At 50.8% G+C, this 27,851-nt stretch overlaps 14 protein-coding genes across 14 annotated transcripts; 9 read left to right on the forward strand and 5 right to left on the reverse strand.

The window, feature by feature from the left end:
* Positions 1–353: 353 nt before the first annotated feature.
* Positions 354–2,033, forward strand: N7446_005974 (nucleoporin FG repeat-containing protein; the record flags this gene model as incomplete). The annotated part of the gene is made up of 3 exons (XM_058514722.1): positions 354–427; positions 618–1,070; positions 1,121–2,033. The coding sequence occupies 3 exons, from the start codon at positions 354–356 to the stop codon at positions 2,031–2,033; spliced, it is 1,440 nt and encodes a 479-aa protein (XP_058371900.1).
* Positions 2,034–2,821: 788 nt separating this feature from the next.
* N7446_005975 (TauD/TfdA dioxygenase family protein) lies at positions 2,822–4,015 on the forward strand (the record flags this gene model as incomplete). Its single annotated transcript, XM_058514723.1, has 1 exon — positions 2,822–4,015. One exon carries the CDS (start codon positions 2,822–2,824, stop codon positions 4,013–4,015), a length of 1,194 nt encoding a protein of 397 aa, XP_058371901.1.
* A 2,200-nt stretch (positions 4,016–6,215) lies between these two features.
* fip1 (cleavage polyadenylation factor subunit FIP1) lies at positions 6,216–8,306 on the reverse strand (the record flags this gene model as incomplete). The annotated part of the gene is made up of 6 exons (XM_058514724.1): positions 6,216–6,240; positions 6,318–6,600; positions 6,816–6,913; positions 7,212–8,003; positions 8,053–8,105; positions 8,154–8,306. 6 exons carry the CDS (start codon positions 8,304–8,306, stop codon positions 6,216–6,218), a joined length of 1,404 nt encoding a protein of 467 aa, XP_058371902.1.
* A 361-nt stretch (positions 8,307–8,667) lies between these two features.
* On the forward strand, positions 8,668–9,894 carry N7446_005977 (FAM50/XAP5 family protein; the record flags this gene model as incomplete). The annotated part of the gene is made up of 3 exons (XM_058514725.1): positions 8,668–8,906; positions 8,963–9,512; positions 9,568–9,894. The coding sequence occupies 3 exons, from the start codon at positions 8,668–8,670 to the stop codon at positions 9,892–9,894; spliced, it is 1,116 nt and encodes a 371-aa protein (XP_058371903.1).
* Positions 9,895–10,359: 465 nt separating this feature from the next.
* N7446_005978 (uncharacterized protein) lies at positions 10,360–11,230 on the forward strand (the record flags this gene model as incomplete). The annotated part of the gene is made up of 4 exons (XM_058514726.1): positions 10,360–10,415; positions 10,464–10,585; positions 10,641–11,060; positions 11,112–11,230. 4 exons carry the CDS (start codon positions 10,360–10,362, stop codon positions 11,228–11,230), a joined length of 717 nt encoding a protein of 238 aa, XP_058371904.1.
* An 839-nt stretch (positions 11,231–12,069) lies between these two features.
* Positions 12,070–13,345, forward strand: N7446_005979 (wax synthase family protein; the record flags this gene model as incomplete). The annotated part of the gene is made up of 2 exons (XM_058514727.1): positions 12,070–12,692; positions 12,744–13,345. 2 exons carry the CDS (start codon positions 12,070–12,072, stop codon positions 13,075–13,077), a joined length of 957 nt encoding a protein of 318 aa, XP_058371905.1. The 3' UTR covers positions 13,078–13,345.
* A 466-nt stretch (positions 13,346–13,811) lies between these two features.
* N7446_005980 (LysM peptidoglycan-binding domain-containing protein) lies at positions 13,812–15,251 on the reverse strand (the record flags this gene model as incomplete). Its single annotated transcript, XM_058514728.1, has 5 exons — positions 13,812–14,251; positions 14,304–14,459; positions 14,527–14,648; positions 14,700–14,965; positions 15,027–15,251. The coding sequence occupies 5 exons, from the start codon at positions 15,249–15,251 to the stop codon at positions 13,812–13,814; spliced, it is 1,209 nt and encodes a 402-aa protein (XP_058371906.1).
* Positions 15,252–15,891: 640 nt separating this feature from the next.
* Positions 15,892–16,113, forward strand: N7446_005981 (glycoside hydrolase; the record flags this gene model as incomplete). The annotated part of the gene is made up of 1 exon (XM_058514729.1): positions 15,892–16,113. One exon carries the CDS (start codon positions 15,892–15,894, stop codon positions 16,111–16,113), a length of 222 nt encoding a protein of 73 aa, XP_058371907.1.
* Positions 16,114–17,468: 1,355 nt separating this feature from the next.
* On the reverse strand, positions 17,469–19,366 carry aclA (putative ATP citrate lyase subunit (Acl)). The gene is made up of 2 exons (XM_058514730.1): positions 18,838–19,366; positions 17,469–18,788 (listed from the first exon to the last, which is right to left on the reverse strand). Exons 1-2 carry the CDS (start codon positions 19,276–19,278, stop codon positions 17,772–17,774), a joined length of 1,458 nt encoding a protein of 485 aa, XP_058371908.1. The 5' UTR covers positions 19,279–19,366; the 3' UTR covers positions 17,469–17,771.
* Positions 19,367–20,040: 674 nt separating this feature from the next.
* Positions 20,041–22,110, forward strand: N7446_005983 (uncharacterized protein; the record flags this gene model as incomplete). The annotated part of the gene is made up of 3 exons (XM_058514731.1): positions 20,041–20,174; positions 20,227–20,533; positions 20,587–22,110. 3 exons carry the CDS (start codon positions 20,041–20,043, stop codon positions 22,108–22,110), a joined length of 1,965 nt encoding a protein of 654 aa, XP_058371909.1.
* A 516-nt stretch (positions 22,111–22,626) lies between these two features.
* On the forward strand, positions 22,627–23,291 carry N7446_005984 (Rpp14/Pop5 family protein; the record flags this gene model as incomplete). The annotated part of the gene is made up of 2 exons (XM_058514732.1): positions 22,627–22,861; positions 22,942–23,291. 2 exons carry the CDS (start codon positions 22,627–22,629, stop codon positions 23,289–23,291), a joined length of 585 nt encoding a protein of 194 aa, XP_058371910.1.
* A 237-nt stretch (positions 23,292–23,528) lies between these two features.
* N7446_005985 (GTPase GPN2) lies at positions 23,529–24,728 on the reverse strand (the record flags this gene model as incomplete). The annotated part of the gene is made up of 3 exons (XM_058514733.1): positions 23,529–24,224; positions 24,286–24,386; positions 24,440–24,728. 3 exons carry the CDS (start codon positions 24,726–24,728, stop codon positions 23,529–23,531), a joined length of 1,086 nt encoding a protein of 361 aa, XP_058371911.1.
* Positions 24,729–24,926: 198 nt separating this feature from the next.
* On the forward strand, positions 24,927–26,138 carry N7446_005986 (WD40 repeat domain-containing protein; the record flags this gene model as incomplete). The annotated part of the gene is made up of 3 exons (XM_058514734.1): positions 24,927–24,936; positions 25,003–25,258; positions 25,322–26,138. 3 exons carry the CDS (start codon positions 24,927–24,929, stop codon positions 26,136–26,138), a joined length of 1,083 nt encoding a protein of 360 aa, XP_058371912.1.
* A 213-nt stretch (positions 26,139–26,351) lies between these two features.
* N7446_005987 (ribose-5-phosphate isomerase RKI1) lies at positions 26,352–27,397 on the reverse strand. Its single transcript, XM_058514735.1, has 2 exons — positions 26,907–27,397; positions 26,352–26,812 (listed from the first exon to the last, which is right to left on the reverse strand). The coding sequence occupies exons 1-2, from the start codon at positions 27,388–27,390 to the stop codon at positions 26,373–26,375; spliced, it is 924 nt and encodes a 307-aa protein (XP_058371913.1). The 5' UTR covers positions 27,391–27,397; the 3' UTR covers positions 26,352–26,372.
* Positions 27,398–27,851: the final 454 nt, after the last annotated feature.

Consider the following 27,851-nt stretch of genomic DNA (forward strand, 5'->3'; position numbering starts at 1 on the left):
ATACAGCCCCGTGTATTTGTCCTCAATGGCTTTTTTGAGAGATTCAAGCTCAATGATACATGTACATTGTTTCTTTTGGTCTCAGGCAGATACCAGAGCAAGTACGTTAAGCCTGGTTTAGATGTCGACACCGCGACTTCTATAATTCTGGGGCCATAGCCAAGCTGTTTATCGCATGTCAATAGCAGAAACAACCAGAATGCAGTCTCTCATATAACCTGTTCATTGATGTCGAAGTGACTTATATGCTCGGACCGGAGAAACCATGTGCCGAGAAGCTTCCCGCAAATCGCAATAATTGCGGCGCAAAGTATTGACAGCTATTGTCTATTGCCTATTGTCACCCATTCAGGATGTTTGCTCCAAAGACATCGGCGCCTGCGACAGGTGGCCTGTCCATAAGTACCGGCGGCACCAATTCTTTATTGTTAGTGCTCCCACATTTCTTTCTCTGACTGCATGCTGGGGAACGCACCAGACTGGATGCCAACCCCTTGCTCTAATCCATTCGATCGATTGTCATTCCATCTCTTCCAGCGACCAGTCGCGTCTCCCAGCACTCTACAGTGGAGCCATTTTGATCTCACTGAGAAAAAAGCTAACCGCAAACTCCTCAGCGGCAATACACAAAGCACAACCACGCCTGCTGCAGGCGCAGCAAGTACGACCGGCGGTCTTTTCGGAAACACCTCGACGCAACCCAAACCCGCAGGCAGCATGTTCGGAGCTGCGGCCTCTCAACCAGCACAAAACGCCGGTGCCCCTGCCACGAGCGGCGGCCTTTTCGGCAACACAACAACCACACAGCCCCAGACAGGCAGTTTGTTTGGCGGAACACTTGGAGCGGGCGCTGGCGCTGGCACCAACACTACTCAGAGCGGAACTGGCTCCAGTTTTCTCGGCAGCAGCATCACTGCTGGTGGTAACGCGAATTCCACAATGCAGGCCGGCAAGTCACCGTTCGGTGGACTAGGTGGTGGACTCGGTGGTGGTTCTTCTACGCAAACTGGAACCTCGGCCTTTGGTGGGCTTGGTGGTGGTCTCGGCGGCGGACTTGGTGGTTCAACACTGTAAGTGGAAGATTTGGATGATCTGCTCGGCTCATTCTAACGATGTCCAGCGGCGGTGCCCAAAGCAACCAACAGCAGACTCAAAAACCTAGTCTCTCGGTCTTCAACACTGGCACGGCACAGGGAACACAGCCCTTACAGCAAAACAACAATTCGGTTGTCCAGGGTGTCAAGGTCGACCTTACCAACCTGCTACCCACTACGAAGTTCGAGAGCTGCGCTGATGAGATTCGCTCCGAGATCGAGGCGATCGACAACCACATTCTCACTCAGATGAAGTACTGTAACGAGGTCTCAGACCTGCTCCCTACGATCGAAAACCAGGGTTCTCTCATTCCCAATGATGTCGAATTTGTGCAAGGAAAATTAGAAACGATGCAGAACGCACTCGAAAATGACGCCCGCGACATTGACGGGCTCCGCACTCTTGTTTCTCGCGATGCAGCCGAGGCGCAGGTTGCATTCCGGGCTATTGACACACTGAAGCTGCCCCTGCAGTACCAGTCGAACGGCGGTGGATGGTGGTCTGTGCAGGACCAAAAGGCCCCCGAGATGCGCTCGACTCGCAAGAACACCCTCGCCCTTCCCGACGATGTGGAGGGAGACCCGTCCGCAACTACCGTCAACGGCGTCCCCGTCAACCTGGTCGACTACTTCTCACACCGCTCCGATGAAATGGGAGCTGTGCTGACTCGATACACCGGCAACCTTAAGGAGATTGAGGACCACCTTCACGGCCTCGAGGCCACCCTCAACCGCCAGATCAACGACTTTGTGAGCTCCAAGTCTCGCGACGGACCTTCCACTGCGCCCAAGTCCACAGTGAATGAACTTGCCGCGGTCCTCGGGGATGTCGAGGCCGGCATCATGGGCGTCGCAGGCCGTCTCAGTACAGTTTCGGAACAGGTCCAGGACATTTCAATGGGGACTACTATCGGAGATGGCCGACTCAACCTGGGATGATTGAAGCATAGCGTTTGATTTGTACACTAATGGCAGCTGGTTATCAGCATGGGAAACATGACAATCTTGACATCTGAAACAGTATCTAGAGTAAGCCGGAGTCCGAGAATACTCCGAGTCCCTTATCGATCTCCGGTAGGCTGCATAACATAATCAGCATGCATGATCTATAAATCCCATAGACTTGCCGAGATCATTCCAGTCAAATTCTTCTCCCCTATAGTTAGTTAGCTATGTAATCGAAGATCTACCTAGAGCCGGGGGCGGTGGAGGTGGCTGACCAACGCAAGAGTGGCGGGTTCTTGCGTGATCGCCTCCTTAGCGCGGCCCTCGAACTGCTAATCTCAACCTCCCCTGTCGAGCTCCATTGTCCACGCGTCCAGCATCATACCGCTTTATTTAGACTCATGTATGAAACAGCGGTGAAAGATGCACCGGATATCAACTTGCCATTCTACAATCCCCGATTTGAGGGTGATGGCAAATCTCGCCTTCAACGTCAGCGAAATGGCGTGATCACCCTGGATTCCGGGGAAGTTGCGGGTCTTTCGTCACCCGCAAACTGAAGGATTTCGTGATTCCGTGGGACTCCCATTTGCCTTTGGGTGATTATGTAGCAGAATGGCGCAATTGCTTGACTCATAAGCAGTGGCATCTGTGTCTTGGATCTATATATACCGTTGCTGCTCTTCTTCTTGGAGCCATTCAAACCTTGTTTTATACTCCATCATATACTTCTATACATCCATACATTGCATTCTTTTTTATCTGCATTGCTCAATTTCAAAATGGCGCCATCTCTGGTAGAGCCCGTCCTCACCCCGACTACGCACTTCACCGTGACTGCACCCAAGAAGGACCTCGCTGGAGACAACAAGTTCGGCTACCAGCCCGGCCGGACACCAGTCACTCAACACGACAACTATGCATACGAAGACTTCCTACCCACATTCCCAGACATCCATTGGCCTGCTCTAGAGGAAACACCCTACGAAGACAAGGGTCTCCGAGGAGACCCCAAATTCCGCAACCTCCTCCGAGACGCCACTGGAGTCTTCGACTACAACCCCAAAATCGGCACGGAGATCCAAGGTGTGGACCTCTCGACACTAGACAACGCTCAACGAGACGACCTAGCCCGCCTAATCGCCTACAGAGGCGTCGTCTTCTTCCGCAACCAAAAGAACTTCGACATAAACGCCCAGCGCGATCTAGGCCGCTACCTGGGAAAACTGCACAAGCACGCCACAACCTCCGTCCCACGCAAACCAGGCCTGGAAGACGTGCACGTCGTCTACACAGGTGACAACTCAGGCGACAACCGCGCCCTCTTCACGCCTAGCTTCCTCTGGCACTCAGACGTCACTTACGAACTCCAACCACCATCCTATACATCCCTTAAACTTCTCACCGGCCCACCACGCGGTGGAGGTGGCGATACACTCTGGTCAAGCCAATACGCAGCCTACGACGTCCTCTCCAGCCACATGCAAACATACCTCAAGGGCCTGACAGCCCTACACTCAGCGAACATGCAAGCGAATGACTCCAGGGCCCTCGGCCGCCCTGTTCGTCGGGATCCAGTGACAACAGAACACCCTCTCATCCGCACGAACCCTGTCACAGGCTGGAATGGACTGTTCTTTAACCCCGGTTTCGTGACCAAGATCATTGGCATCCCGACTGCGGAGAGTGATGCGATTATTCGCTACTTGACCGATGTCATTGCCACGACGCAGGAAATGCATGCCCGCTTCTCGTGGGGCGAGGATGACGTTGCGCTTTGGGATAATCGGTCCACAAATCATAGTGCTTCTTATGGCTTTACGCCTCATCGTCGCCATGCTGTTCGTGTTGCTTGCCATGCTGAGAGGCCTGTTTTGGAGGCTGGGGGAAAGTCTCAGGAGGAGGAGTTGAATGCGCTTTATGGATTGCCTGCTGTTAATAAGGATGGGTCGAGACAGTCGAATTATAATGATTAAATGTGGGTTGCTGGTGTTGGTGTTCTATATGGATTGGTCTTAGCGAGTTGCTTGTATTAGCGAAATTTTATTACTCTGATTCATTTTGTTGCTTGTGGATTGTGCATAAAGAAGTAGGCTAAAAGAAATGAGAATGTTTGTTTGCTCTCTTTGGAGACTTTCTCTGCGTCATTGTCACCTACAAGTATCTCATCCTGTTCCCTTTCTGTCATTTACCCCTGCTATCTCTATAACCCTTACCTTGGATTCTAGTAGAGATATAGTTCTATGGTCATCCAGGAGTGTACGCGTCATACTTTCACGGTCCAGTGTTCCAATGAAATCTTAATATCTTGTTCCTGTCGTCAATAGAGAGATTGTGATCCTTTCACTGTTGGGCCCAAAATAGGGAAATCAACTATGTCGACGCCATCGGGAATTACAGATGTCATGCGTGAATTGCTCCTACGAGGACAATTTTCTGACATGGAAATCATCTGTCAAGACGTCACTTTCAAACCTCATCGGGCTATTGTTTGCACTCAATCAAGCTATTTCAACAGCGCATTCTGTGGTGGTTTCAAGGTATAAGCGGAGTAAGCTCGACTATGTTTTGTCCTTCCTCTACCTCAGAGAATACAACGATAATGGACATATAGTTCCATTCCAACCTCATATAAGCCTCGTTCCTTTTATTGATGATTCCGACTCAAACAATTCAGAGGATAGGTCGAACGATATGGAAACTTCAAAGGCAGTTGCCCTAAACAATATCCGGGGTTTTGTCGCGGCCGATAAATTGGGAATCAACCTATTGAAGTCGCTAGCTACAGAGAAGTTCTCCGGATAGGCGACTACGAATTGGAAATCGTCCATGTTTCCTGAAACTGTTGAAGAAGCCATGACGCTGATCCCTTCCCATGAAACTAGGCGTTAGGAGGTCATCACGGGGACTATCTCGGAGCATATCTTCGAAATTATCGATGAACCGGCTATCCTTTATGTGTTTAATTCTTTCGGATGCCTTCGGTCACTAGTCATCGTAGGGTTAGTCCGAAATGAGCGGGTTAAACCACTCAACGAACTTGATGTTCTTCATGAACTTGCTCGAAAATTCAACTCAAACCGTCACTGTCGCCATTGTTCATCGGCATTGAATGTGAGAACGGAAAGTGGAGTATCAATCTGGGATTTTCCGTTGCGCTGATTGTTGTACACGACATTCCTAACCACACTTAATTCCAAGGAAGTCTCGATAGTGAATATGCGTTTTTTATGCAGCACTCCTGTCTCAGCATTGCGCGCAAAGCGACCAGAGGATTGTAACTGTTGAAAGAAGTGAAGGCTTGTGAGGTCATGTCGGATACACACGAACTGTATGACGAGGAGACTGTGGCACTGTTAATGGACACATTGTACGAAGAGGGACTTGAATCTTCAAACGTCGTGTCCTCCAGTTCGGCGACACTGCGAGAATATCTAGCTCACATAGCACGAACGGCGCTGCAAATCAGAACCGTCTTCAATGGATTTTCCTCTCCAATTGTCTAGTCAGTGAATATGAGAGTGTCAATTCTATCTACACCTCCATCAGAGAGGCCAAATCCTCAGTTCGTCATCCCTAGGGTTCGAGAGTTGCATTTATATAAAGCTGGGGTGGGATCATACACACACTCATGTTAACTCGAGAACCGCCATTCATAGTCAGATCTGAGTTTTAATTATATCAATATAGGATATTACCTGTCACTACGATAGCAACTAATAGAAAGTCGAGAGGAGATGATCATGTCTGCAATTACCGACAACCCAAAGGGAAAGCCGCAGTTTAAATTTAAAAGTACATTGGGACATAGACATGCAAGACCCAAGGCCAATCCAGCGCTTCAAAAACTCATGTATGCAAAGTAGGAAAAAGGACACCAGAACCAAGATACAAGACCTGATGATACATGATATACCAGATAACATCAAATGTCACATGCCACATATCACCCAAATCTGCATCACGGCTTTCAAGTTGTTATAAGATTTTTTTTTTGTAGGTTTTGGAATGGTCGAGCTCGTGCCGTCGCGTCTTGGTATAATACACGCCGAGTTATGATGCAACATCCACACCCGCATTTTATAGCGGCGTGAATGAATCAATCACAAGCTCGACAGATGGGAAATTGAGTGGCACGAGTGAGATATCGAGTTAATAGATTCTTGAGTAACCCGTTTACTCGCGGATCTTGGCCAGGATGCTAGAAACGATGTCAGCTAAACTCAAGAAAAACCAATTGCCTATGCAATTGAACCAGGGTGGGAAATGGAAACGTACTCGTGGTCCCGGAAGAGAGTGTACTCCTCCTCACCAACCTTGATGGCATTGCCACCGAACTGAGGAATGAGGACCTTGTCACCGGCAGCGACACCCATGGGGAGACGCTTGCCATCCTTGTCGAGGAGACCGGGGCCAACAGCGAGGACCTGGGCCTCGTTCTGCTCCTTGACGGCGGCTTCGGGGAGGAAGATGCCGGAGGCGGTCTTGGCCTCGGGCTTGATGCGCTGGACCAGGACGCGGTCCAGGAGGGGGCGAGGCTCTTGATGTTGCGGAGGACAGACTGGAGAGATGAGTCAGTATATTAGATCATTTGAGCGAATGAGTGATTGATGCGGTAGAGCTCATTGCGCATGCGCGTGATAGAAGTCGGGTGTTTCGGGCTTGGGGAGACAAGTTCGGCATCGAGAACCGGCAGCGCAGCTTGCTCGGGTTGGTTCGCTGAGTGTTTGGGGGAGAGTGAAGGATTGTAGAGGTGATTTAGGATGTTGGACGTACCATGGTGAAGGATGATTGGATTCCTGAAGAGATCGGAGTTGAGGCGTGGGATGGAGAAGGGAAGAGGATGGAACTGGTCCGGGGAGAGGAAGATCTGACTGGAGAAATTTCCAGAATGCCAAGACTTGAGCTACTCCCGAGGGACCGGGTTACCGGCTCCGTTTGTATACTTTTCTCTAGGTTATTACGTCTATTCTTGATTCTATGTTATGAGCATGGTCGGCATTTCAGCTTACACTGTAAATTGATTGCCCTGAAAGCTAAGAGAGCTTGGACAACTGTCAATGATATTGTTATTTATTCCCTTGCATGCATGAAACGCCGCGATATCCGGTCCTCAAAGGTCAATCCAAAGCTACCATCATAGAAAAAATCAGAGATTCGGATCAAGTTTACCATCTGCGTCCTCGTCCTCGTCCCCCGTAACCACCGCGTTGATCATATCCACCATAGCCCATCTGACCCTGGCCACCTTGACCAAAGCCCTGTCCTTGGGGTTGGCCACCAAAGCCAGGTTGGCTCGGCTGGCCACCGCCGGGCATCATAGCCTGCGCATGCTGCATGAAAGCCATCGGGTCCATGGAAGATGGGTCCAAGCCCTGGGACATCATGCTGGCTAGCATACCCTGCATCATATCGGGGTTCATATCTGGCATACCGCCGGGCATACCAGCCATAGGCGGAGCAGCAGTTGGAGCGGCAGCAGGTCCTGCAGGTGCGCCAGGCATTGGGGGCATACCCATAGTCATGAAAGCCTGCATATCGTCCATCTGTCGCTTCTGGCTGCCAACCTCCTGTCGAACACCTTGCTGCTTGAGACAGTACCCTGACCATGTGAACTCGTCGAAACCATAGTTAAAGTAATCTGACAAATCTGACCCAGGCCGGCGCCAGGGCTTGTCGTCGGACGGGAAATCGGCATCCATGTCCGTGGACATGATGGGCTTGCCCGTTGTCGGGTGGATGGGGTTTGCATTGACGTCGATGGTCGAGCTATGAATTGCTGGGTAGGCAGAACCTGGCTTTTGATCGGAGGGAGGTCTTGCTGCGGCTGGTTGGCCGGGGACTGGGGTTGAGCTCTCGTATCGGGGTGTTGCGGACGGCGTCCCTGACTTCGGTACCATCGACGAGTCGGCGGACCCGGGCCTTTGTGATTCTTGTCGTAAGCTTACATGGCGTGGGTGGGAGCTACTGAGGGATTAGTGGCTGTGTGGAGCGTGACTTTATGATAACTTACGCTTCTGGCGCTGGTGCGTCTGCAGGTGCCTCTGTGATGATGTTGAAGTCATCCTGAATGGTATTAGCACAGCCTGTCATTGTATACAAAGGGGTACGCACGTCGTCGTCCTCTTCGACCTCTACCTCCTCGTCGTCTTCCATATCATTGCTCTCCTGCGGTTGGCCTGGAGCTCCATTTTGTGTGTGGTTTTGCGATTGTGTGACTGGCACCGCATCGACGGGGTCGTAAAAGTCGTCTTCTTCTTCGTCCATGGTTTCTGGCTTTGAATCCCAATGAATTGCTGTAGAAAGTTCTCTCTCAAAGAAGATCGAGATCAAGCTCAAGTTGCGCGCGAGCCGAGTTTGTCTTGTTTGCAGTGTTGTATGCAAGTTGATCAGCTCGTTGATACAGCACCACGATACCTTGAAAGGGAGGGTTAAACAATAAATGAAACGGAGATTATTATAGATATATTTAGCCTCTTAACGTTTCAATTTCTCTCAAAACCGTCTGATCTTGTCAAAACTCAACACGCTGAGTTAATGGTCACGTGACAGTCCCAGAGTCGCCAGTGGCCAGCCATGTTTCAAACAATTTGGTTTCTCCAACTCAGCTGTCAGTCTAGCATACACCATGGCGGAAGAAGAGAATAGCGGAACCTCCACGCCGCGGTCGTTCACGGGCCAGACCGTCTCCGCGGAGGAGATGCTTAAGTCGCAAACTGTTGGCCTCGTCCATCTATCCGACTTTCGAAAGCGGCGCGCAGAGGTGCTGGAACAAAAAGAGCGCGAGGCGCATGACAAGTCGCTAGGGCGACTGGCATCTGGAAATTCAAGAAGCGCAACTCCCTCCACAGGCGAAGTGACTGACGGGTAAGTCAAAGACCGCTCCAACTCTCCATTCACATAAGCTGATCGCAGCGCAACAGGTCAACGCCTCCTCAGAGTGATGGCCCCCCAAAAAGAAAGAAGAAGAAGGCTCTCGCCAAAAGCAAGCTTTCATTCGGCGACGATCAGGATGATACTGGGGAGGAATCTGCCGCAACGCCACGCGAGTCAAGCATCTCACGGTCTAGTTCGAAAACACCCGCTGAGGATAGCGCGACTCGTCGCATGAAAGCAAACCCGAATGCACCTCCCCCGCCGAAGGCTTTGACCAAGGCAGCTCTGGAAGCTGAAGCGCAGGCCCGCGACGTTCTCCGCAAAGAGTTCCTTGCCATGCAGGAAGCCGTCAGGAACACCGAAATTCTGATTCCGTTTGTTTTCTACGATGGAACGAGTATACCCGCGGGATCGGTCAAAGTCAAGAAAGGTGATCACATTTGGTTGTTTTTGGACCGGTGCCGAAAGGTCGGTGCAGAGTTGGGTGTGCGCGGTGCCAATGGCGCATCCAAGGCAAAGAAGGACAACCGTCGAGAGTGGGCACGCGTTAGTGTCGACGACTTGATGCTTGTCAAGGGCGATATCATCGTTCCACATGTGAGTTCATACAGCTACTCTCTTCGTTTGAGGATTCCATCTAACATTGAGACAGCATTACGAATTTTATTATTTCATTGCCAATCGGGTTCCTAGTCTTTCGCGCGCTGGTGGCTTGCTGTTTGATTACTCCAACAAGCCTCCAGTTGCCAACCCAATTGCCAACCCAACAGACGATCCCCTGTCCCGCTCTAGTGATGATCAACTAGAAGGCGCCGACAAAGATTTCTCAGAGACCAAGGTCGTCGATCGACGGTGGTACGAGAAGAATAAGCATATATATCCAGCCAGTCTGTGGCATGAGTATGAGCCTGGGAAAGAATTTGAAGAGAAGATGACCTCAACAAGGCGCGATGCACAAGGAAACACTTTCTTCTTCTAGCCACAGCTGAGACATCTATAAAAAATCACGATGTAATAGACAAATACCAAATAAATCCAACTGTTCAGTATTCATGTTTCCCGGGGTTGACTAACTAGTCTGGATATCTCGTGACTGTCACCTCTTGCCATCTCGCCAACTGCACCCCACGACGGCGACATAATGGATTTCTCCTTGAAATGCAATTCTTTGAAATGTCGGACAGAGTTGAAAGAAAAGGCCGTGGTGACAACCTGCTCGTACGACTCCCTGTCTGTCAGTTGATGAAGTACTAATGGGTCTAGTCATATCTTCTGTCATGACTGCGCAGAAAGTCTCGGGCTTTCCCATTCAGCAACCAGTAATCGGTGTTGTCCGGCTTGCCAGACCGTGCTTCTCAATCCCGATGACGCTGTTTCATCTGTCCTTAATCCTACAGAGGACTACAAAACAAGCGTGCTGAGTGGATTGGATCCGAACACTATAATGGAATGTGCAGGTCGCGCATTAGGGTTCTGGGCATATCAAAGTACACAGGAGATGTTGGTTTCCTTCTTCGTGCCTCACGGTCATGGCTAATTGTTTTGCAGCTTCTATCAGGACTTCCGAGCAAAGACGCTCACGGAGAAGTACGCCAACCTAAACACACAGATGGACAAAGTCATCCACAATGCCAACACAGAGATATTATCTCTTCAGAACAGGCTGTCTGGTGAGTTCGATCCGGTCTCCCGTGAGTCGGCTTGCAACTAAACTGTCAACTCTAGGTATGCAATCAGCTCAAGAAGATCTCCAAAAGAAGAACCAGGAGCTGAATGATCTCTACCGAGACAAAAACAACAAGCTCTCTCAAATGACAAACCTCTACAACCTCCTCAAAGCGCGAGCTATGCGGTCCCGCATGCAGACTGCTGCCTCGGATACAGTATCCCAAGCCCTAAACTCGCTTCCATCATTGAATGCGCCTCCTTCTGTCTCCGTTGCCCGATCTGCTATGTCGCCAACACTTCCCGCGCAGGTATCACAACACCTTAAGACCCAATCGTACCCTGTCGACACTGAAGGAGTTGAGCAGTTGCATCGGCATCAGCGAAGTGGCACGGGCAGTTCCAAGAGGGCGAGAACAAAGACACCAAACGCCGCTGCCATGTTACCTCCAGCGAAACCAAACTGGAATGGGCGCTTTGGTATGTATTGGAGATGGAAGTATAATTTTAACCGCTAACATGCTTGTTTAGCCCGTGAACCCGATCATAACCGGCAACACCGTACGCGTCTCCCACGACTTTCCAGGACTCCGACGATGCTGTCTGAGTTTCCGCCTAGCGATGCCATTATGCAGCGATTTGGGAAATGAGATTCGAATTGTTGAACGTGCCTATGTGTTAACGGTGATGTTCTGAACTCTTAATACCCGTCTATTTTACGCCTTTGAGATGCCCAGAGATATCAAAACGCAATGTATTTGGGTAAATAGTATGTGCATTTCTATTGCCTAAGAACAGTACGATCCCATACATCTCTATATTATCTACGGAAAGAGCAGATAAGCAGTCTTCCGCTTCATGACTCGGATGGCAAGGCTGCTGACGCTGGCCTGATATGCAAAAGCCTTCGTACTTACGCCTCTCAACGCATTAATTAGGTCCAATCATGCACGTATGATTCTATATGTTGACGTGAGTGCAGATAATTGGCCAGTCTCTGACCTATAAGCAGAATGGCGATGCTGACTGCATCATGGAAATTGGGTTTACTCGGATTTACGCAGATTGGGGGCCAAAAGTATTACAGAATCGCAGTAACGTGGGTATTTTGGCACAAGTATCTGCCACCTAGTCAATCCACCTAGTCAATATACATTTGTAAATTCCAAATACCGAGACATTCCGATCGTAACGTCAGAAATGAAGTGGAAATCTCAACGGGGAGGTGAAGTACATGTTAGACAAATGTTCGAGATAGTGTTAGTGGAGCCACCCACTCGGAGCAAGGGCTACTCCTTTTTCACAGGATCGTGCCGAATTCACTACTTATATATAGTCTGCTGTCCTTTTCAATTCCAGTGCTTACAGTCATGAATGAAACCAAGCAGCCAGGCTGTTCAGCCTATGCGCTCTCCAGCTCCTCATTCCCACACTACTCCTTGCCACCACACCGAAAAGATCAATTCTTCGCTATCTATCTGTTCCTTGTATGCTCTGGGTCTTGAAACAAGGCATAAACCCAATTCCAAACCCAACAATCTTGCACAGCAATTCGATTGGCTTTTTGTTCATTTCTATCCTCTCAGCCACCTACTTCTTGCTTGCCAACCCCAAGGATAGCCGTGACTTCGTCAACGCCAATGGCACCACGAAAAGCTTCTTCTCTCGTTTATACGAGGCACTTCGCATTATGATGCTGACCCGTGCAATTAATACACCTCGCCAAGTCAAGAATGTCCCAGGCCCCCCAGCCTACTACGCCAAACGCGATCCTAAGGTAATTCCTCGAGGTCGCTTCTTGGTTCGCGAAACTTCAATTGCCGTATGGCAATTCCTAGCATTGAGTATGTTTGAAACATTATCTGCCCAGGAAGCGTCGAAAAAGCCTGCGCCCGTATCTTTCGAGGTACAGTGGTTTGTCCCAGTGGACCAATGGGTCGAACGAATTATTTCGAATGTCATCACATGGTTCGTTGTAGCCCGGATCCTCATCGATCTCAACGCTCGCATTTGTGCAATTCTCTGTGTCGGTTTGGGGCTTGATACTCCTGCAGATTCTCCGCCCACTTTTAGGACTATGGCGGATGCATATTCTCTGAGGAATTTCTGGGGGTTAGTATCTATCTCTTCTCGTGTTCTGACTGGGCTAACGATATCGAATAGAAAATTCTGGCATCAACTGCTTCGACAGCCTTTCACGTCACTCAGCAATTTCATTGCGCGCGATGTGCTCTGCCTGCCTAGGTCGTCCCTGGTGGAACGATACACCAACGTGTTTATCGTTTGCTTCTTCTCGGGTCTGTTGCATTTACTTGTCGATATTTTGGGATGTGTTCCAGCCCAGGGGTCTGGGTCCATGTTCTTCTTCCTCTCTTTTGTTTTGGGCTTCATGATCGAGGATGGTGTCAAGGCGATGTGGAAAAGTATGTATCCTCAAGCCAAGGAGTCCGCCGCCCGCCTCCGCTTTGGCAAAGAGCCCTTGGATTTGTCTGGGTAATGGTTTGGATTGGTGTTGTGTCTACTGCCTACTTTGTACCGATGCAGCGACCGGAATCCCGGGCGCTGCTGGTACCTTTAACGTCTCAGAGTGGATTGGTCTTCCTACTCTGGTGGGGATTGTGGGCGTTGGTGCTGCTGCCTTGAAATTTGTTTTCGAGGTTGAGCTGTAAGGATAGTCGTCAATTCTCGGTTTATATAAATCCTGCCTATGTGTGTTGAGGATACTATGGAGATGTATATACGTTTCGATGTCTACAGAACCAAGTGGTTTATAGATTGAAGCCTATCGGATAATCTTCAGCCGTGAATTATATAAATCGACAACTGATCTCAAATCAATTCTTCAAGAAGCAACCAATCCTCTGTCATGGATCATTGAGATGTCGGTCTCTCAACGACCCACGCACCGTTCTTCGGATTATATTGCAGAAGATACAAAGTCCCCTCGCTGCACCATGAGCAAGCTCAAAATTTGGCACGTATAAGAGAATGACACCAAAAAGACAGTGCAAAACAATGACCAAAGGATGCAAAAGATTTCACCCGTTCTTAGAAAGAGAAGCTTGCTATGACTGCTATGATCGTTGTTCAAAATGCAGTTTGAAACCAAATATTTGTTAAGCGCAATATCTTCTAGAATTCTGTAAGAGAAAAACACATGGCCAGGTAACACGTGCACAAAAAGACATTCCACGACGGTCCCACTTGTCCTGGGTGTCTCTCAGATTGAAACTACACTGCAACGCAGACATAGACATTCAACTCCAAGTCTTTGCAATCAGAGCCTACGGCCGGGTTCCACGTAAGGAAATTGGCCGCACTGATGTTATTGTCTGTCTCGACCTTGTCACAAGTATCTCCACTCTGGACCTTGTAGTACTTGCTGCAGTCAGATGAAATCCCGCTTTGCACAGGCGACGGTACTGCTGCAACGCATACATAGACATCCAACTCCAAGTCCTTGCAATCAGAGCCTACGGCCGGGTTCCACATAAGAAAGTTGGCGGCGCTGATGTTACTGTCTGTCTCGACCTTGTCACAAGTATCTCCACTCTGGACTTTATAATACTTCCTGCAGTCGGATGCAATGCCACTTTGTACGGGTGATGGCACTGATCCGGTTCCAGTTCCAGTTTCCGTTGGGGTGCTAGTGGTCGTGGATGGCGTGGATTCTGTCGAATGTTAGAGCAAGTAACGCATCTTGGCCAATGCAGGAGAATATACCAGAAATGCCAACACAGACTTCGGTCTTCAGCCACAAGCTGTTGCAGTTAGATCCAGTAGCGGGATTCCAAGAGTAAAACTGGGCCGCAGTGAGACCGAATTCCGAGAATATCGAGGCACAGGTATCATTGTCGGACACATAGTGCCACTTGTTGCCTGTATCAAATTCCGTTAGAACAAAAGGAAATGGCTTTCAGGAAGACGAGAATAGCAAATGACTTACACATCTGAGTGACTCCTGTTTGTGTTGGGAATGCAGACGATGAAGAAGGTTGAATGGACGGGCTCACTGCTCCTACGCAGACATAGTCACCCTTGATCAGTCCCTCGCACTCAGTAATAGCCCTATCTAGGTTAGAAAACCTGACACTTAACCCAAGGAAAGGTGATACTCACGGGTTCCAACTGTAGAACTGAGCGAGAGTAAAGCTCATGTATCGATCTTGGATACTATGGCAAGTATCGCCATTCTCTACCTGGTGGTACTGGGTACAACCATTTGTAACTGCAGTTTGGACCGGTGCGTCGGTACCATTATACGTGATTGTTTTAGCTGGGGTAACCGATGGTGCCGCTGAACTAGCCGAACCAGCAGGACCGGAGACGCAGTAACTGAATCCAGGGACCATCTTACATTCAGAGCTGGTTTTCAACCCTGGGTTCTAGACGTATATCGATCAGCATGCTGCGAATTGTGGAATGAAGAAAACGGCAAGTAATCACCCAATATTCAAACTGCGCATGAGTTATACCAAAGGAATCCTCAATCATCTCACAAGTGTCCTCATTTTGGACATTGTTCGCCCAATATCCACAGCCCGTAGTAACATTTGGGTCTACTTCTCCGGTTGCTTCGGAACCGTTCTTCCATCCTCCTTGACCGGAGCTAGACACAGCAGTCGCCGCAGCAAGCAGAAGAAGGGTATGCTTGAGAAGATGGGACTTCATCGTCGGTTTTGAGAAGGGACTTGAATGAGAAACGATTTGAGGATCAACGCGGACATTTACCTTTGAGGAGCCAGCGATGCTTCTTATAATGTCATAGGTCAGGAACATTCTGCTAAAGTGCCCCTCAGGACACCTCGTTCTGTGTCCTGTAAACAGAAATGCAAGCCACATACCTCTAATTCTCAGATGGGCAACAAAACGAGAACAATCTGGGCCACAACAGACCCGTCAATAGTAATCACAACAGACCGTAAATAGCAATGTCAAATACTGCATTGCATCGCGTTTAACATGGCTAAGATTCACCTTGCAAGGTACGGTGCTGTTTAAAAATTACCGATATTGAAACGATAGAAAAAGGGGGCTCACTTGACGATTTGGAAGAAGTATGAAAAGCCCGCAAAGAGCCCGGTGAACAGATTATCTTAGGTAGCGAGGTACTCGTTTGAATCCTACCAGACATGCTCATTCATCTACTTGTCACTCTTTTTCAAAGTTGTCGTTCGTTTTTATTTGGGAGGGTCCCAAGCATGGGCGCCGTTCCTGTCGCCAAATTTCTAGTGCATTTGCTGTTCATATTGAACTTGGTATAAGCTGAAGATGCCAAGCGCACATCTGGTTCATGTTCCTCGACCTCGAGATGTATACTGGGTGTTGCAGCAAGAGTGGAGGTCTCTTTGCACAGACATTGGATGAAGGAGGCCCTGGCTCTACTACGAACCACAACAATCTCGATCCTCCAGACACATCTATGTCTGATGCAGACATTGAAGGTGGCAGTGATGGATCGGGCGATGTTGATATTGCCGATACTCTTGCCGACTCGAAATCAAACGCCGCAACTTGGAATCGCGCCCCTTAACATGATCGTGGCTCTTTCAACGCTTTCCTCAGTAACCACATTCTCTATCGAGCCTTAATTACTGCTATCGAAGTAGCCTGGACCACAACAATCACAGTCACTGTTAGTGGACAGCGTACCGTAACCGAAACCGTTGCCCATAAGATCCAACCGCCACATTCTCAATCCCTACAATCACTACAACTATCACTCCCTGGCGGAATTGAAATATTACTGCGGATAATGTGACCCAAACGTCTACAACTCTCTTCCCTAGCATCTCCTTGGCTCCTATCACATACAGGATAGCGGCAATCGTGAAAGCATAATGGACCATTCGCGACGCACACTATCACAGACGACAGGACTTTCTTCCCTCCTCCCCGGCCCTGGTCGATAGCCTCCTTACCTGACGATATCCCTACATCTACGATCACCTTCACCCAATAAGGTCCTCCAGGCCCGACCTGCACCGCTAACGTGGAGAGAAGTGTGTCTCTTACTGTGAATAGCCCACAAAGAAAAGAACTGGGACGTACCAAAGGATCCCAAGCCTCCTAACCATTCGAAGTGCTCTAGTTCCGACTATGAGAACAATGAGTGCACTAGCCCACTTTGCGTCTGTGAAGCATGGGTACCTATATATATCTCGACCCGCTCAATCTAAATACGTATTCCGGATTAGAAAGATCGATAACACCCACAATAGGAACTTGTATTTTTAAAAACTGTTATTAGCCAAAGCCAGCGAGAGTAGGAATCTATCAAGCAAGTCCTATCCACAACTTACAATGCAAGTACCAGGGCAGACGCCAAAACGACGAACCGTCTGTATAGGCCAGATATCCCCAATCAAGTCTACCATTGAACCAACAGCAAAACCGCCCAATAAACAATTAACACTCCAGTAAAACATCCAAATCACTCTCCTCTTCCTCTACGGAGTAATGCCACCTCAAATCCCCCTTCCACCTAACAGAGAGATGAAGAAGCCAAACCCCCAAATCCCCGTTCGCCCGATCCTTATCGCGCCATAATCTCGGAGCAGCGGAAGCGCGCCTCCCTCGGTTTAGCCAAACCACACCCAGTCCCCTGCCCTAGCTCTAGCTCCAGGTCCAGATCCAGATCTAGCACGGTCCCTACTTTATCTTCAACGGTCCCTGTCAATCCGTGCAGAAAGAGCTTGTGTGGGGTCTGGAGCTTGGTGTCCTGGTTCCTGGATTTGAGCTTAAATTTTGATACGGTATTTTACGAGATGTATTTTATTTGTATTTTATTATTACTCTCTTAGCATTGGACTTCATTCTTTTCCTCCTTTTCCTGTACTTATAGAAATTGTAGATATGATATGTATATTTTACTTTTACAGAAACAGCTTGGGACATAAATGCCTCGTATCATTGATATTATCCGATGGGACATCACAAGATCTAAATCCCCCGGTGAACATAGGAAAATGAAAATCTAAACGGAGAATCATGTACGACGGCACCATCAGGGACCGGGTCTTTTCGTCCGGGCGGGAAGTAACGCCATACCCTCAAAACAGGACAGACGCCGGGCGACGTGTTGTCCGCCCGGAATCCCGCAAAAAACAAGTTCATATCATGCCATGCATTATACCACAAACCCATGCAACGGACACACGCTGCAGAAAACAAACAAAAGTAGAGAGGTGTTTAAGCGCCGAATTCCTTGATATCGGTCTTCTTGCCCTGGAGGGCCAGAGGCACGATACCGCTAACGTGCATCTCGGGGCCGTAGACGTGCATGTCCAGGCCGAGCTCGGCACCCACAGACTTGATGTTCTTGAGACCCTCCTGGTAGTTGGGACCGGCACGGCGGACCCAGATCTGGGCCTTGTGCTCGTTGAGGACGGGGGCGACCTCGCGGAGAGCGCGGATGACACCCTTGAAGGTGCTGGCCACGTTGGTGAAGTTGGCAATACCACCACCGATGAAGAGGACCTTGCCCTCGGGGTGGATGGGGGCACGGAGCATGAGGTCCAGGACGGTCTTGGCGTAGTTGTAGGTCTGGGTCTCGGTGGGAGCACCGGAGTACTCACCGTAGTTGGCCAACTCGCTGACGAAGCCAGCGGAGGCAATGGCATCGGCGTAGACGACGGAGGCACCACCACCAGCGACGAGGGTCCACACGCGACCCTGGGAGTTGAGAACGGTGAGCTTGAGGGAGGCACCGGTCTTGGCGTCCATGTCGGAGATGAACTTCTCCTCCTTGGTCAGTTCACGACCGAAGGGGGCGGGGAACTCCATCGGCGGGCCAGCGTCGATGTTGACCTTGCCGTCGGAGGAGGCGAGGACAGGGAGACCGAGAGCAGCGGGGCTGCGGGCAATAGCCCACTTGGTGCCGCACTCGAACTCGGCAGTCTGGTCGAGCTTGGCCGCGAGATCCAGGAAGTGGACCTCGGCGGAGGTAGCATCGGCGTTGGGGATAACAACGAGAGGGTTGATCTCGAGGTAGGTGAACTGGCAGTCGACGTAGACGGCGTACAGACGAGAGATGAAGTCAACAAGGACATTGTGAACACCCTTGGGGACCTTGCTCAGCAAGGTGGCGGCAATCTCCTCGTTGGAGGGGTACTGCTTGAGGTTGACGGGGATCAAGAGCTTCTCAGCCTTGGCGTCAACATCACCGACATCGACACCACCCTCGTGGGTGAAGAGGATCCAGTCACCCTACAATTGGTTAGCTTGGGTCAATTTCTCTGGGATTTTCATAGCTTACCTCACGGACGGAGTTGATGTTAATGTAGTATTCGGTCTCCTGGGGGTGAGGAACGAAGGGCTCAACCAGGAATTGACGGAGGACACCAGTGACGGTCTCAACCTGGACATCCTTGGTGGCGCGTGCCTCAATCCACTCACGGGCCTCAGCCCAGGTCTTGTTGAGGGCGAGCAGACCGCTCTTACCCCGACGCTTGATCAATTGATCGGGCTTCGCAACGAACTTGGAACCGGGGGTGAGGAGCCAAGGGAAGGTGACCTCAGCCTGGTCGAGGACATCCTTCACAGCCTTGTTCTCAGGGAAGTGCAGAGAGGCCAGACGAGCAGGAGGGTTGTGTGTTGTGGAGGAAGGGAGAGGGGTAGGCTTGATAACGGGAGCGCGAGTGAGGTGGAAGTTGAGGATGGCCTTGCCGTCGGCCTCGAGAATAGATTTGGCGGACATGATGTGTGAATGTGAGGATGATGGAGGGGGAGGATGGAGAAAGAAGGAAGGATTTAATTTTTGAGGAAGCCAGGGAGGAAAAGTAGACTGGAGAGTACAGCGTACTCAAAAAAGTTGTGCTGGAGATTACAGCGTACAATCCGGCAGGTCCCACCGTGTTGAGGGCAGATCCTGGTGGGGTCCGTTGGGATGTTCTCCAGGTACCGGGTACCTTCTTCATCACCAATACCGCTCTATTTTTGTTGAGTGTCGGGGATCGATCCCCGAATGTGAAGTCCAATTGACATCATTTTTATTGTCCGAGATACAAACTTGTATAGTAAGTAGACTACAGTATATAGTACTCGTAGATAGAATTGAAAATAACAGAGTACAAAGCTGTACTGTATAGCTGTACTGTGTATGAGTGTAACGTTAAGTGTAATGTGTGTATGGCGGTGGGGCAGTATCGCCGGTACCCGGTACTTTGGGGTACGCCAAGTGTTGAGCTGTGCAGTCCACTTCTGGGAGGAGCTGTACGGTGTATCTGCGAGTACTCCGAGGACTCCCCCGCGGATTTTTCTCAACAGGAGTTGCTACCCCTTCTATCTGTCTTCTACTTCCATCCTCCCTCTCTTTCCTTCCAATTCCTTCACAGCGGGTGTTAATATCGCATAAGTAAGTCTTGTCTCTTTTTTTTCTCCCTCCCACAAGCTCTCACCCCACCAACTGCCTTCTTTGCAATTGTCCACCCGCGGATGCTAATAGGCAACTAGAATCATCATGTCTACTTCTTCTCCCGCCAGCAACGGCGTCCAGTCGGCCAACGACAACATCACCCGTTTCGCCCCTCCTAGCCGTGTCCTCTCTCCCTCCCAACACAGCCTTTTCCACAACAAGACACGATGCTTCGTATAGTAAGTTGGACCCCTCAGCCTTCAATCTAGGACCTGGGACTGACCGGATCAGTGGTATGCAACCCCGAGCCGTGCAGGGCATGCTCGACTTCGACTTCATCTGCAAGCGTTCCACCCCCTCCGTGGCCGGTATCATCTACACCTTCGGCGGTCAGTTCGTCAGCAAGATGTACTGGGGTACCAGTGAGACCCTCCTCCCCGTCTACCAGGACGTCGAGAAGGCCATGGCCAAGCACCCCGACGTTGACACCGTTGTCAACTTCGCCTCTTCCCGTTCCGTCTACTCCTCCACCATGGAGTTGATGGAGAACCCCCAGATCCGCTCCATCGCCATTATTGCCGAGGGTGTCCCCGAGCGTGTAAGTTTGTTCCCAAGAGCGATTGACAACAAATGACTGATGGCAATTGATAGCGTGCTCGTGAGATCATGGTCACCGCCAAGGAGAAGGGTATCACCATCATTGGCCCCGCCACCGTCGGTGGTATCAAGCCCGGTGCGTACAAGATTGGTAACACTGGTGGTATGATGGACAACATTGTCGCCTCCAAGCTCTACCGCAAGGGCTCCGTCGGATACGTCTCCAAGTCCGGTGGTATGTCCAACGAGTTGAACAACATTATCTCCCAGAACACCGACGGTGTCTACGAGGGTGTTGCCATTGGTGGTGACCGTTACCCCGGTACCACTTTCATCGACCACTTGCTCCGTTACCAGGCTGAGCCCGAGTGCAAGATCCTCGTCCTCCTTGGTGAGGTCGGTGGTGTTGAGGAGTACCGTGTGATCGAGGCCGTCAAGAACGGCACCATCACTAAGCCTATTGTCGCATGGGCTATCGGAACTTGCGCCAGCATGTTCAAGACTGAGGTTCAGTTCGGTCACGCCGGTGCCTCTGCCAACTCCGACCTCGAGACCGCTGTTGCTAAGAACAAGGCCATGCGTGAGGCTGGCATCTACGTCCCCGAGACCTTCGAGGACCTCCCCCAGACCCTCAAGGAGGTCTACGACGCTGAGCTCAAGAAGGGCACCATCAACCCCGCCCCCGAGCCCGTTGTCCCCAAGATCCCCATCGACTACTCCTGGGCTCAGGAGCTCGGCCTCGTCCGTAAGCCCGCTGCCTTCATCTCCACCATCTCCGACGACCGTGGCCAGGAGCTGCTCTACGCCGGTATGCCCATCTCTGATGTCTTCAGGGAGGATATCGGCATTGGTGGTGTCATGTCTCTCCTCTGGTTCCGCCGTCGTCTGCCCCGCTACGCCAGCAAGTTCCTCGAGATGGTTCTGATGCTGACTGCCGACCACGGTCCCGCCGTGTCCGGTGCCATGAACACCATCATCACCACCCGTGCTGGTAAGGACCTGATCAGCTCCCTTGTTGCTGGTCTCCTGACCATCGGTTCCCGTTTCGGTGGTGCCCTCGACGGCGCCGCCGAGGAGTTCACCAAGGCCTTCGATAAGGGCCTGAGCCCCCGTGACTTCGTCGACACCATGCGCAAGGAGAACAAGCTCATTCCCGGTATCGGCCACAAGGTCAAGTCCCGTAACAACCCCGATCTTCGTGTCGAGCTCGTCAAGGAGTTCGTCAAGAAGCACTTCCCCAGCACCAAGCTGCTCGACTACGCCATCGCTGTTGAGTCCGTCACCACCTCCAAGAAGGACAACCTGATCCTGAACGTTGACGGCTGTGTCGCTGTCTGCTTCGTCGACCTGCTCCGCAACTGCGGTGCCTTCTCCCCCGAGGAGTGCGAGGACTACATGCGCATGGGTGTGCTCAACGGTCTCTTCGTCCTGGGCCGCTCTATCGGTCTCATTGCCCACTACCTCGACCAGAAGCGCCTGCGCACCGGTCTCTACCGCCACCCCTGGGACGACATCACCTACCTTCTGCCCACCCTGCAGAAGGGCGGTGCCGAGGGCCGTGTCGAGGTTAACCTGTGATTTTGTTTGTGACGTTTTGCAGCGCCGTCCGCTGGCATATAGTCCGTCCGATCAGGACGGTGGAGTTTGGATGGTTCATCCCTTGGTTTTTCTTTTGCGTTTTTTCAGCAGTAGTATCCATGTACTGCGATCATGTGGCATGACCAAGTCGACGGGGTGACCAGAAAAAGGCATCCCGTTTACGGATCTGATTTAATTCGTTTACAGTAGATGACTAGACCTTTTGGAATAATGAACGTGCCTTTGCCGCATGAACTTTACTGCATCGTGTAGACTTATTCTATAGTTAAGTTAACTCATTAACCTATAAGTTTGATCAAGTACTTTGGTAGTTGCTCGCAAGCCGAGGAAACATCCTTATCGCTTATCGGCAACTTTTTATCTTTTCCACCTCAGCTTCACCAACGCACCACATAACGTTACCTCAAGACACCAATTCCACTCCACAAAACCCACTACTACGACTTCCTGAACTCAATCCCAAAAATCAAACATCAAAAATAACCAAACACCAAAATGGTCCGCCTGAAAAGCCGCTACCTCCTCATAGACATCCTCTACCCAGACCCAAAAACGTGGCCAACAACCAACCCCTCGAAACCCCCAAACCCTCAATTAGCAATCCACGCCCCAACCTCCGACACGCTAACACCAGGCTTCCTCGCGAAGATGGTGCGCGAAACTGTGTCCGAGTTATATGGTGATTGGGGCGTTGGGAAGCTTGGTGGTGCGAGTGCGGGTGGATTGAATAGTATGTTACACACACACACATACACCAACACATCTCTTGATACCGGCCCATTTTCTAACAAATATCTTTCTTTTGAATAGTTAAATACCTCTCCCCAGCAACATCAACGGCAATAATTCGCTGCCCAAGACCGTCCTACCGCCTCGTTTGGTCAGCGTTAACCTACATGTCTGGCGTCCCAGACACGAACAACGGCGGACAAAAGCGCGCCGGGACCGGGCGGGAGCGTGGCTGTGTCTTTCGGGTTATTCGTGTTTCGGGGACTATGCGGAAGGCTGAGGAGGAGGCTATTCGACGGGCTAGACGGGAGATTGTACGTGTTAAGGATGCTGAGGAGAGGGGGGTTTTGGGGGGTTGGTTGGGATTGGGGTTGGGGATGGTATGGATGTTGATGTTGGTGTTGATGTTGATGTTGGGGTTGGTGATTTGAGTGGGAGTGAGCATGGGATGGATTGTGGGGATAGTGATTGAGAAAGGTGTGCTTTGGTTTTGAGATTTTGTTGATGTTAATGTGATACCCCTGGCTTTCGGTGCGTTTTGGTTCAGTGGTTATAGCTATAGATATAGTACATTGATATTCGATGTGATCAAGTTATTATGTGACATTTCTGTAGGCATACTGTAGACAGGATGGAGATATGGTTGACGAGGGACATTGGGTCGAGTATCATGTCTTGCGGCGCACCCGAATGCCACTGTCTGGCATGTTGTTCTTCCACTTTTCCACTTCTTCATCATAAAAATCGCCATTATCATCGCTATCCGCCGCGCCATCTGTTTCCGCTGCGCCGGTCTTTTCAACCTGGCTCGCGGCATTGCGCAACCGTACCTCTTCCTCCAACTCTTGTTCTTCAAGCTCGTCATACTCATCCTTCGCGTCAAGCCACCGCTCCTGCACATCCCGCACATCCGTAACACCCATCCCCTCGCGAACCGCAACCTTCCAGACGGTATCATTCGCGCCCTCGGCGGGACCAAAGGCATACCCGGAGACACGATCAATAGCGTTAAGCAGACTCATCATACTCTTCTTATCTTCAACGGCCAGCGTCTCGAATCCGACCAGCGCGAATTCCTCGACGAGGTCGATGATAGTCTGATTCAAGGCGCCGAATTTCTCGTGAGATAGTCGGGACGACTCGGCTTCCAGGTGTGGGAGTAGATAAGACAGGTCTTGCACTTCCGTGTAGTAGTCTAGGTTGAAAGGGAGAGGGGCATAGTTGGAGAGGTTATCGATTTTCGTAAGGACGTTTAGATGCGGCAGATCGAGTTGTAGCATGGCGCGGAGGGAGAGGAGGAGGGCGGAGATATACATTGAGGGGAGGGTTAGGGTGTATGAATCGACGAGGTGGATTACTATCAGCTGTTGGTGGAAACTCCGTTAGTGGACTGCTTTTGTGTCGAGCGAGCTAGATGCGACGAACCCGGATGCCCATTTTTTGGATCCTGAAGAAGATATTCCGTAACGAAGAGTGGTGGGTGAAGAGTTCGACTTGGCCGGGACAGTCGAATAAAATGTAATCATCTGTAGTCACGATGTCAGGCGCTATATTGTGGACGAGGACCCAGCAGACATACCTCCGAGCTCCTTCAGCCCCTCCTCCAACCAGTCAAAGTTCTTCTCAAGCTCCTCCAGTGCGTATAAGACACCTCCGTTCGGGCCCAGCTTGTCTTCATCCATGATTTCTTCGAGCGTGACAAGGTCGCGTACGTCCAGCGCACATGGATACGAGGTCTTGTCGTTGGCGGGGTCGAGGTTGACGATAGAGCATTTGCGGCCGATTGCGCCTAAGAACTGATGCATGCCATTGCAATATGTAGACTTTCCGGCACCCGGAGGGCCGATAACCAGCTGCGCAAAAGGCATTCTGGTTGGATTGGTTGTGGAAAGTGCACAAAGACGTGAAACCGATATAAGTTGAGTGATGTCAAGCTTTTGTTGTTCGGCGCTCTTTTTTTCCTTATCGACACAGCGCGGGGAATCAAACGGCGGTGACCCGCGGCAAAAAAGGATATGGAGCTTGCCTGCTGCTTGCGATCCTTGCATCTCCACTGCTCGCGCAACATGTCTTCCAGTGAGTAAATACCAGGTAGCTCATCTTCCTCGCTTGATATCGTCTCTAATGCTTTCTTTCTGGCAGACCAATTTATCGTGGCATCTCCGCCGACGGACGCTATCTCGGCGCTGAAGTTCTCCCCGGACCCCAACTCCACACGGATCGTGGTATCCTCATGGGATAAGAATGTTTACCTGTACGACCTGCGCGATGAAAATGGCGCTGTTGGAGAAGGAAAGCTGCTGCAGAAGTTCGAACACCGCGCGCCGGTCCTGGACGTCTGCTTCGGCGAGGATGAGAACGTGATCTACACAGCTGGCTTGGATTGGGATGTGAAGAAGTGAGTCTCCCCATTGAATGCTAGGCTTACAATCTTGCAAGATGGATGATGCTGACAATACAGGATCGACCTCAATACTTCTGAACAGACTGTGCTTAGCAGCCACGAAGCCGGTGTCCGCAACGTCGTTTACAGTCGTGAGCACAACATCGTCATCTCCGCCTCGTGGGATTCAACCCTCCATATCCACCGCCCCGATGCTGGCGCAAACCCCGATTCCATCGCCACTATCGTTCCTCTCCCCTCGAAGCCATTCTCCATTTCGTTGACTGATTCGCGGCTGGTGGTCGCGATGGCCTCGCGCGCATTGCACATTTACGACCTTAAGGCGCTGGCCCTGCTGTCCGCAGAAGCAGATAGCTCAGACCCCGGTGGCAACCGGGTAGAGGTTGAGCCATGGCAGCGCCGCGAGAGCAGCTTGAGGTTCATGACACGGTGCGTTGCCTGCATGCCCGACGGTGCTGGATATGTCTCGTCCAGTATTGAGGGTCGTGTCGCAGTCGAGTGGTTCGACCCTTCGCCTGAATCCCAGGCTCGCAAGTATGCCTTCAAGTGTCACCGACAGCCCGCAGAGGATGGCGTCGATGTGATCTACCCTGTCAACGCCCTCGCTTTCCACCCTGTGTTCGGTACCTTTGCGACTGGCGGTGGTGATGGTGGTGTTTCCTTCTGGGATGGGATCTCCAAGCGCCGTATTCGCCATTACCCCAAGCATGACACCAGTGTGTCAGCTGTTGCATTCAGTGGCAATGGCAAGTACCTGGCTGTTGCTATCAGCCCCGGGTTCGAAGATGGCAAGGATGATGTCGCCGAAGGTGCAGTGCAGATTTATGTGCGGGAGTTGGGCGAGACAGAAGCCAAGGGCAAGGGCGCGAAATAGATCCAGACCATCCGTCCATTTGTCTTTTCTGTCATGCAAGCGTCCTTTGATACCACACAGCAAATTCAATCAAAAACAATCTAAACAAGCTTTAAGCATACACTTCAATTCCATTTTCTAGCCTCTCTTCCAAGGTTGAACAAAAAGCAAATCTTGGTATCATCTATGTTATTTACGTAGTCTCATATCCCACAACAACCTCCTCTTCTCTCTCCCGATCCAAATCGCGCGCCTCTACTGAGCCTTGCGGACAGAAACCGAGCCATCAGCCATACCAAAGTAAGCCGCAACAGGCTTCTGTCCACCAATTCCACCAGCAGCAGTAGCCTCCGGTCCAGTCATACCGCTGAAGATACCAACCTCAAGCACACCAGCAATATCCTTGATCTTGTGGGACAGCACATCAACCGCCCACACACCATCCTTGCCGTTACCCTCCTGACCAGCGGCGAGATCAGACTTGATCAGCATCGGCGGGAAAGGAGCATCGATAATGAAGAAGTCCTGATCAGTCTTCAGAGGACCTTCCTTGGCACTAGCGGAAGGCCGAATAATAGGATCGATACTGCCGAGTTCCACTAGCTTTGCAATGACACGGTGGGCAGCAATCGGGGCAACTTCAATGGGAATAGTCTTCCAGCTCGTGAGGAGGCGGGTTTGGAGTTTGCGGTGGTCTAGTAGACATGAGTCAGTAACCAGCAAAGCAAACACAGAAACAGTAAATATGAATTGGCGAATCTCTCCAACTCATACAGATTCAATACTCACCAGCAACGCAAATAAATTCCCGGGCCTGCATAGCGACGATCTTCTCCTGGAACAAACACGCACCACCGCCCTTGATGCAGTTCAAATCCTCATCGACCTCGTCCGCGCCGTCAAACGCCACGTCGAGAATGGTACCCTGGGGAATAGCATCGAATTCAACAGCCGTCAGACCGGCATTGACGATCAGCTGCTTGGACTGGTAACCGGTCGGGACGTATCTGGTGGCGGAGGTGTCCACGCCGAGAGCCTTGATGGCCTCGACGACGTAGACAATTGTCGTGCCGCTGCCGATGCCGACCCAGCGGGCATCTTTCGGGTAGTGGTTTGAAACGGCGACCTTTGCGGCGGCCTGCTTGGCTAGTTCGACGGCGGACATGGTGGATTGGAGTCTGGAGAGACTTTGTCGGAGGCTTGGGAGTCGGAGGGGTGGAAGTGTGGGGGTTCTACGAAAAAGAGGGGAGATGAGGCGGGCTGGTTGGACCATGGGTCCGCTGTGCTTTATAGGGCTTTTTTTTAGGCTTGAGCGCTTTTTAGTTGAGGTAGTCGGATCGAATAGGTTACTTTCTGCACTATAGTCTGCGCTATAGCGTCATTGGCATGTGGGGTTTGTTCGATTGTTCACTATTTATCGAAGCGGTGGCTTTTTCTGCCACTATAAAATGCTCCCAATTCTTACTTGCACTCCAGTGGGGCATGGATACTATTAGGGAAACATTACGCGCATTCTGAAACGGGAACTCGTAGCACCGATAGTTGTTCGCCTTGACGTGTGGACCCTTTCCTCGGACACATACCTCCGAAGTGAAGACCAAGATTCGAGAGGCGGAACAAGTGTTTATTCTGAGGACTACTTGTGGCCTTAAAGGTATAAAGCAAAGCGTTTCACCCCTTTCACTTTTATTTTATCTAGTGGACATGGTGTCCTCGATATCTCTCTTTGAAATG

The sequence above is a fragment of the Penicillium canescens genome (genome assembly GCF_028828765.1).
Source record: "Penicillium canescens strain IBT 15451 chromosome Unknown utg000004l_segment0_segment0, whole genome shotgun sequence".
Taxonomy (NCBI): domain Eukaryota; kingdom Fungi; phylum Ascomycota; class Eurotiomycetes; order Eurotiales; family Aspergillaceae; genus Penicillium; species Penicillium canescens.